Here is a 9,025-nt window from a genome sequence, read left to right as displayed (position 1 = left end):
CCAGCTAATGGAGCCAATTCCTTTTTCTATTGTTCTAAATTTCCCAGTTTTTGCTTTCACACCTTTCTAATTTCCCCCGTTAATTACAATAGTTATCTAAATATATAAAATTATAAACTTTCACTTGTTGAGCTTTTAAGCTATTGTGTTATGGTCATGGCCTGGCTTGCACCCAACAGCCGGACCTACCAAATTCCGTACTGGGACCCGAACACTCAGGACAATTGCCGGTGCACCTCTCCACATGGTATTATTGGGTCACATACACACCTCCCCTTTCATTTTATAAAATCCCCTCTCCCCATCGCTCCTCAGTCTCATTCCTCTCCTCATATTTGCCATTTGAGCCGACACTTCACTAAAATAACCATCCTTCATTAACAGCATCTCTTTTTCTTCATACATATGAGAGAAGGAGCAACAGCATCAGAAAGAAGTAGTGGTTCATCGTCGAGGAAGAGTAGTAGTAGTGTATGTGATGGAGAATCAGGTTGTTTCGCCACCCCATGTGGATGCATTTCGACCGTCCCTCGGCTTCCCTCTTGGCACTGCCCTCCTCTTAATCATCATTTTCAGCTTGAGTGGTATCTTCTCCTGCTGCTACCACTGGGACAAGCTCAGATCACTCCGCCGATCTCCCGCCGACCGCACCGATCCCCATCCCGATATCGAAGCTTCTCCCTCCAAACCCATGCCTGATTTCTTGGTAATTTCTCTGCCACCCTTTCAGAAAAAAAAATGATATGAGAATTCAACCTTTAGCTCATTTTTTTTCTTTCTTATTGTATTTCAGGATTTAAAGAAAAACCAAAGCCAAAGCCTACCTGTATTAATGCCAGGAGATGAGATCCCAAAATTCATAGCATTACCATGTCCGTGTCAGCCTCCACGGCAAGACAAGGTTGAAGTGAAAATTGAAAAGCCACCCAAGCCAGCGCGTTGCCCAGTACCTTTTGGATTGGCTATTTGACCACTTGTTGTACATAATTTGGAGAAATTAGATTAATTTTCCCTTTTCTCCATGAGTTTTTACCAGTAAAAGAAAAAAGAAGACGTGAGTTTGTGTGTACAATTTCATGCCATCATTCCCCCAAGGAAGAAGATTCCAATTGTTTTTGTCAGTTGGAAAATGAGATGGCTTAATGAAATCGGTATCCATAAAAGCGTAGATCCAGATCTCACTGTTTAAGTTTATAGATTATGTACGTCATTCATTTATATGACACACCCTACCTTATTCCCCAATGTCATGTAATCTTTCCTTCATCATTCTTAAATTTGCAGTTTGTTTTGTAAGAGCAAACTTGGTTGAAGTTTTTAAGTCCAATTTTCTTGGCTAAGCAAACTATGTATTTTCTTTCCTAGAAAGAGGTCTAGGTATCTTTAGTGTTCATTTTTCAGTACATGAAGGATTGAAAACTATTTTTTTATTTGAGTTGCCTTGATAAAAATTACTACACTCTGGTCTATTTGGGGATAGGGAAGTGGAACCAAGTTAGCCCTTATCTGTAAAGGACCAGTGCGTAAAATTAGGCAAACCTGTAGGGCTTTTCTATCAATATGCCTTTGTAAGGACAAATTTCAAGTCAAGCAAAAGCACATTTTCCATGTTAATGGTACTTGTTATGGTATTATCTCATTTTCCGTTTTGGTAGGTTGGTACTTTGTCTGGTATTATCTCAGTTTCTGTTTTAAACGTAGTTTCTGTTTCAAGTCAATCTGCTTGTTTTTAGACGAAAAAACTGCACTATTTAAATTTTAACGATATTGATGTACTTATTGGTGTAACAATTCACATATAATTCATAAATTGTCACTTGAATTTTTATATTAATGCCATTAAAATTTTAACAGTTTAAATCAATTTTATTATTGTAAAAAGTAAGCCATTTGATTACATTTTAAAAATTGAAAACTAAAATGATTATGTTACCATATAAATGCATTAAAATTTTCGAGTATAAAAATTAAAAACCATGAAACTGGAATTTCAAATGCCCCCTCCCCCTCAAAATTAGACTTGGAAAAAAGGAAGAAAGATTAAAGAATAGGGGAGAAACAGGAAGTGATATCAAAGTAGGAATAGATTTCTATCATTGCAAGCAATTGGTTATTCAGTAACCGAACAGACTGCATTAAAACGTTGCAAACAAACTTCATGTTTATGTTCTTCTCACGTGGCTTACGAAATACGCTAGACATGAGATGTCATGCCACTACGCCAGGTGTTCCACAAAAACCACCCAACAAACTAACTAATTTAAATGTTGAGCCAAATCCAGTTTTCACGTTATCCTCTATAAGTATATTCACACCTATATTCATTTTATATTTTTTTTTATTTAAGGTGATAAATGAGAGCATATTAATATAAATACTTTCATATCATTTCATCTATAATTTAATCTATTCTAATTTAATACTCAATTAGCTTTAGTAACCAATTGGATGTTTATAAAATATTTTAGATATTTAACTTAAAACGACACGTAAGAAATTTATAACTTTGTGAAATTATAACGGTGCACACTTTAATTTAAAATCAATTTTCAAAAATATTTGAATTATATATTCGTTGAAATTTTGAATTATTTAAATTTAAAGTTATATATAATTTAAATTATGTTTTGATTACTAAAATTTAAAAGTTATAATATAGCCTCTTAACGATATTGATATGTTGCATTTTGGTCATTGTGTTATTAAATGTCCTTTATGGTATAGCAAATAGTTTTTGACATGTTATATAATTATTTTAGGTCAAATTCCATAACTAACCCCTATACTTTTATGAATAATTTAATTTTTCGCTGGCTTGAATACACTTCTAAGCTTTGAATTTGATAATTTGTACCAAGTTAGTAATTATAGTTAGAAAATTCTAATAAAATTTATTTTAAAAATATTTTTCGAATCTTATTATAAAATTCTACTTTTACATATAAGCGCCAGGCTGAATTATCGGGTAAAGTAACTTTGATAACCATACCAAAGGAGGCTTTTATTTGTGGTAAGGTGATTGGAGCGTGTAGCCTAATGTTGCACGATACTTTTACAGTTAACTGTGAAGCTTGGTTGCATAGAGTTAAATTTGGTATCATTTACATTTCTTCTAGATTCAAACAAATTAGCAAGGCCAGAATGTGTAATTGTGATCACCATCATCTTTAAATTACTAGCTGAGCAGCCAAATGTCATTTTTTGTTTACATAAATTATTTCTGCTTCAACCAAAAGCCTATGAATGTGGATTTTAGTTTTCCCTCATGCTGCTTCTCCTGAACGAACTCACAAAAAGTACAAGTTCAATTCCACAATCATCGCACGCACTGATTCATTTTTAGCTAATCTGTTTCCATTTTAATCAACTATGTACAGAATAGGAAAACAATCTAACAATCTAATGTCACACCTTCCATTTATTTCATTTCTAATAATATATATTGTTACCCACAATTGATGTTTAATGAAAAATACAACATTTAATGGAAGTGTTTGATTACCGTAACTACTACGGCTTGGCAGTGCAAAAACTGTACAAACAAAAACACAAAGAACACAAGACTTGTTTATACAATTTGGTTTTCCTACGTTTGTGAAACCAATGAATAATTCCACTATCTTTAATCCACAATACAACAAGTGAATCACACTCTATCAATCCCTGAGTATAAAGATATTATCTTCGTACCTAAAGACTAGAACACTCACCTTCAAATCCTTCTTCTGAAAACTTAGGCAGTAAACATTTAATGTTTATAAATCAGGTTGCACTCTTGAAGGAAAATAGTTCCTCAATGAACAAATACATGTGCTCTTAGCATCACTTAGACAAGCCTCATAACATATTTCAATCTTAGCTTCATAACATATAATCTAAATGAATACAAAGCAACTCCTTCAAAATAGGTATTACAATACAATCAATGAAAGCATAATCTGATGAAGATATGACCTTCTAAAACAACATCACTGTAACAGCCCATTTTTAGGTCAAATCAGAATAGTGGTTTCGGGACCACAAATCCGAAGTCAAAATATTTATTTTATTATTTTAATAAGGTCTACAGTATGTTAGGTAAATTACGTGGAAGTTTAGTAAAGAAATTTTACTGTTTAAATGCTTAGTTTGGTAAAAAGGACTAAACTACGTAAGCGTAAAATATGAATTCTATTGTTTAAAGGTATTAAATAGCTATGGTTTATTAATATGGAAGTCCTTATAATGTTATTTGACCTTAGTTTTAGTTAATGGACATTCATGTCCATGAATTTCATGCTATTATAAGTTTATTTATAAGGTTATATTAGTAATTTAGTTATTAAAGTAATAATAATAAAACAAAATGCCAAAATTTCCTAATTGTTCATTCTTTCTTCACTTAAAATAAAGAAAAGAGAATACATTTTATGCTTTTAGGTTTCGGCAACTTCAATTCTTAATTAAGGTACGGTTTTGACTCGGTTTTTAATGATTTCTATGTTTTTGAACTCGTTGCAGCTTAATCTAGCTAGCCTGTACCTTCGTTTTTGAAATTTTTATAGATTTTGAAAAGTGCCTTTGTTGAATACTTGAGTTCTTTGTTATTAAATGATGGATTTTGGAGGTTTGATGATAGTTTTACTAGTTTTGTAAAGTAATTTTTGACAAAAATTTAAAATAGGGACTAAATTGTGAATTTGTGAAAAGTAGTAGTTAAAAGTGTGAAATAATGAAATTTTTGGGCTCCTAGTAGCATATAGGAAATTCGGCTATCTTGGCTTATAGCCTAATTGTGTAAAATTACCATTTTGTGTGTAAAGGACTAAATTGCAAAGTGGTCAAAAGTCTAAGGGTAAATTTGTAATTTGGTCAAAAATGAATGTTTTTAGGCTAAATTGAATTGAATGAAAGTTTGAATGAGTTAATTTGATATCATACAGATCAAGATAAGCAAATACCAGAATTAGATCGGGGGAAACGAAAGGTAGACGAGTAGTCGACGGTTATCTGAACAGCTCGAGGTGAGTTTGTATAATTAGAATCGAACTATACTATACTTGCAATGGTTGAATTGAATGTTTATAATTGAATTACTTGATGATATATCGAATGTGTTACAAGCTTTAGTTGAACTATAAGAATTCATTGCATACGAGTGACATGTTACTATACTTACTGAAATGGTCGAGCTCCTGCATTTGTTGCGGACTCACCATAGCTCGTAAGAGCTTTTCGTTCAGCTCAATAGTGCTTCCCGTTTAGATCAATAGAACTTCCCGTTCAGCTCAATAAAGCTTCCCGTTCCCAGCTTAATTGAGCTTACTGTTATCAACTCATTATGAGCTTACTGGCCATGTCTCGAAAAAGCATGTATGATGATGAATTGACGAATTATTGACATTGTTCACTCAATTATCCTTTGAAGTTCTAATAGATTCAACGAGCCTAAATAATATTATATGAATAAGATATGGTTTATGTATTAGTTGAATAACTAACATTTGATGATTATGTGTAATTAGGTGATGGATTTATATTGAATTGTTGGCTTGTTATTATTGCATTTGATTTCTTTAAATGGTAAGTTAAATTCTTAATTTTACGAGCTTACTAAGCTTAGTAGTTTACTATGTTCTCATTTTTATATCTGTTAGAGGTTCGTTAACTCGCTCGTTCTGGACAAGTCGGAGTTGCGTGTCACACTATCCAAATTTCCATTTGGTATTTTGAACTTTCGAACCTATGTAAATATGGCATGTATAGCTAGTTTAATAGTATAAGTTATGTTTTGAAATCATGTTTTGAGTAAGATTTGTATATAAGTTAAGCCATGTGATTTGGCTTATTTGGAACTAGGTGTTGGTTGTATATATAAGTGTGTGATCATGGTATGTTTTTAGCAAGATAATGTTTGAAAGAAATTATGCAAAGGTAGCCTTGGTTTATGGATGTTAAATGGATGAATTGTATATGATGTCATATAGGTATATGGACATGTAAATGGTAAGTTTAGATATGATTTATAATGTGTATTGAATTGGTTCATTTGGTTGCAAATTGAGTTGTTTAAATGTGGCCACTTTTGAATATATATGCTTATGTTGTAGGGTGGCAAATTTGGTTATTCAAATAGCCTATTTTTGTCCACATAGGAAGAGACACGGGCGTGTGTCTCAGCCGTGTGTGACACACGGTCACGTTACACAGCCGTGTGTCCCTTGGGGTACCCTACAAATTAAAGTCAGTATACCTTCCAGTTTTGACACGGCCTAGACACACGAGCGTATCTAATGGTCGTGTGTGGCACATGGTCTGGCACACGGGCGTGTGGTCGACCGTGTGGCCAAGTCAGTAGCCTCCTTAATTTTCACATAGCCTGGAGCACGGGCGTGTCTTGTGGCTGTGTGGATAAGTCAGTATGTATGCCCTGTTTTGCCACGGCTTAGACACATGGACATGTCTAAGACCGTGTGATACACACGGCCTGTTCACACAGGCGTGTGACCTTTAAAAAGTTCAAAATTTTCTAAGTTTTCGAAAATTTTATATGTTACTAACTTGGTCCCTAATTTATGTTTAAGTATAGTATGCTCGATCTTAAGTTCATACTGAATGTGAATGAATGACATTTGTTGTAATGATTTGATATTTGATATGAAATTGTTCTGAACTAAATGACAAGTCCGGTAATGCCTCTTAACCTATTCCGACGACAGTTACGGGTTAGGGGTGTTATATTTTATTGGTATTAGAGCTACGGTTTAGTCGATTCTAAAACTAACGTAGCATATTTGAGTCTAGCTATACATGCCATATATAAAACTGTGATAATGTGACGACTCCTGACATTCCTGAATATGTTTTTTATATAGTAATGGATCCTGAACGAGCCGTAGTAGATGACATAGAAAGTAACGCGCCCACTCTAGCTCAAGGAGCAACGCCTACCGAATCTAGACCCTTGACAAGTAGTCACGGGGGTGAGGCTAAAAAAGCCTTCTTTCAGATATTAAATGAATGGTTCACACAGTATATACATACGAACTCAGCTGTTCTGCAACCTCCACCCCCATCGTTTCCCTAACCAATTCCAATAATTCCTCAAGGTACGAATCTTCTGCGATTGTAACACCCCTCACCCATATCCAACGCTGGAATAGGGTTCGAGGCGTTACCAGACTTAAACCTTCACCAACATACAAAATTTTTAAACACATGCATACCATCCCTTATACAGGCCTTTGAGGCCTAAAACATACATCAGGGCGGTTCGAGACAAAACCAAGAACATTAAATAAACTTTGGGCAACTTAATAAATTCTCTTGCTTTAGTGAGTCACACGCCCGTGTGGGTGGGGCCGAGTGGTTACACGCCCTTGTAGCTTGGGACACGCCTGTGTCCTCAGCCCGTGTAACTCTCTGTTTATGGTGTCAACATGCATTTAGAGGCACACGGCCAAGAAACACACCTGTGTGTCTTGCCCATGCTCAAAACTGACTTAAAATTTTAGGTGCAGGGGACGCACGGCCATACCACACGCCCATGGGGGTGATCTATGTGTCACACACTGCCTAGACACACACCCGTGTGTCTACCCGTGTAGACCTTGTAGGGCTATTTTCCAAGCCTTTGGTCACCCTCTATCAACCAATCACACTTATAGGTTATCTTAATACATAATAAGGCTAGATTATACACTTACATATAACCTTGATAAACCTCATTGCATGTAAACCTCATATCATCAGTTTTATACATGCTAGGTTAATTCCCTTTTTGTATTAAGGGTTTCCATGTCTCATTGACACATTTAAGATTGGCTCATTCTTATAACTCATTGCCAATTATAGTCAAGCCATCCCATGTAAACATAAACATGCATAGATTTGTAGGTCATAGTCTACTTCAAAATGAGCCAATTCCCATGGCCATATACAAATAGATGTGCATATCTTTACATGTCTTCATTATGGCTAATCAAATGAAATATCTAACAAAATAAATCAAGAGCCCTATACATGCCATTGAACAAAATAAAAGTGCCTATATACCTAAGTTGGACTAGTTGATAGTATGTTGACTCTCCAACCGTCTTCCAATCTTTACGAGTTCTCGAGCTCTGTAAGACAGGGAAAAGAGAGGGGTAAGCATTTACATACTTAGTAAGCCCGAATAACTGGAAAGTAAACTTACCAATTAATTAGCATACAACCATATTAAGCAAATAAACCAACAAGAATGAAATAGTTTCCCTATCACATGCATTCAATCAACAATTTAGTCACAATAATAATGCACCATGTAATTTGTCTTAGATGAGCTCATCATTCATCATTTCATTTATATACATCATATTAATCCAGTTGAGTTTCTAGGAAATCTCGATTGATTATCCATTATCCGTCAAGTTATAAGAATGATCATTTCAAGTATGCACTCCCACGAATCTCACATCTTACGGCGGGATTACTAGTCCAGGCTAAATCCCTTATAGCGACAAACACCCTTAATGAGCTCGGATCTGAATTACCAGTCCAAGCTAAATTCAAACCCTAATCAGATTACTTGTCCGGGCCAAATCCACAGTGCACACATATTTTTCGGAAGGCTCGATCACTCAAGGAACACCCGTCCGGGCTAAATCCTTTTTATATTTGAGATCAACGGATTTTCCGTCCAGGCTAAATCCTTTTTGCAACACATGCAAGATTTCAATTCATGTAAGCCATGGTTTATCCATCAGATTTCCTTTTCAACCTCAACCGGGACATTTATTAACATGTCATTATTAAGGATATATTTCATAGATTTTTATGCTATCATCAAATGCAATTAGCATACATTCATAAATCATGCAATTAAGCATACTATGAGTTTACTTTATGTTATTCGAACTTACCTGGTACTCGTCTCAGTATCGTGTTTCGATTATTTCGAAACCTTTCGTTTTCCTCGATCGACCTCTGAAATTTGTTCCTCGGGGTCTATAACAATAAAAATAAATCATTAACACCCCACATTGTACTTTTTTAGTCTACATTT

The 9,025-nt window shown here is 34.8% G+C and overlaps 1 protein-coding gene across 1 annotated transcript; it reads left to right on the top strand.

The window, feature by feature from the left end:
- The first annotated feature begins 210 nt into the window (after positions 1-210).
- On the top strand, positions 211-1,614 carry LOC107931521 (uncharacterized protein At5g65660). The gene is made up of 2 exons (XM_016863431.2): positions 211-706; positions 794-1,614. Exons 1-2 carry the CDS (start codon positions 479-481, stop codon positions 968-970), a joined length of 405 nt encoding a protein of 134 aa, XP_016718920.1. The 5' UTR covers positions 211-478; the 3' UTR covers positions 971-1,614.
- Positions 1,615-9,025: the final 7,411 nt, after the last annotated feature.

This window comes from Gossypium hirsutum, chromosome A12, assembly GCF_007990345.1.
Source record: "Gossypium hirsutum isolate 1008001.06 chromosome A12, Gossypium_hirsutum_v2.1, whole genome shotgun sequence".
NCBI classification, from domain to species: domain Eukaryota; kingdom Viridiplantae; phylum Streptophyta; class Magnoliopsida; order Malvales; family Malvaceae; genus Gossypium; species Gossypium hirsutum.
Note: the sequence above shows the minus strand (reverse complement) of the source record. Positions and strands in the feature narration are given on the sequence as shown.

Bases quoted from the DNA above. Each gene is read 5' to 3' on its own strand.
- LOC107931521 (XM_016863431.2), top strand. From the start codon at position 479: ATGGAGAATCAGGTTGTTTCGCCACCCCATGTGGATGCATTTCGACCG. The intron at 707-793 runs GTAATTTCTCTG...ATTGTATTTCAG, and splicing joins AACCCATGCCTGATTTCTTG to GATTTAAAGAAAAACCAAAG.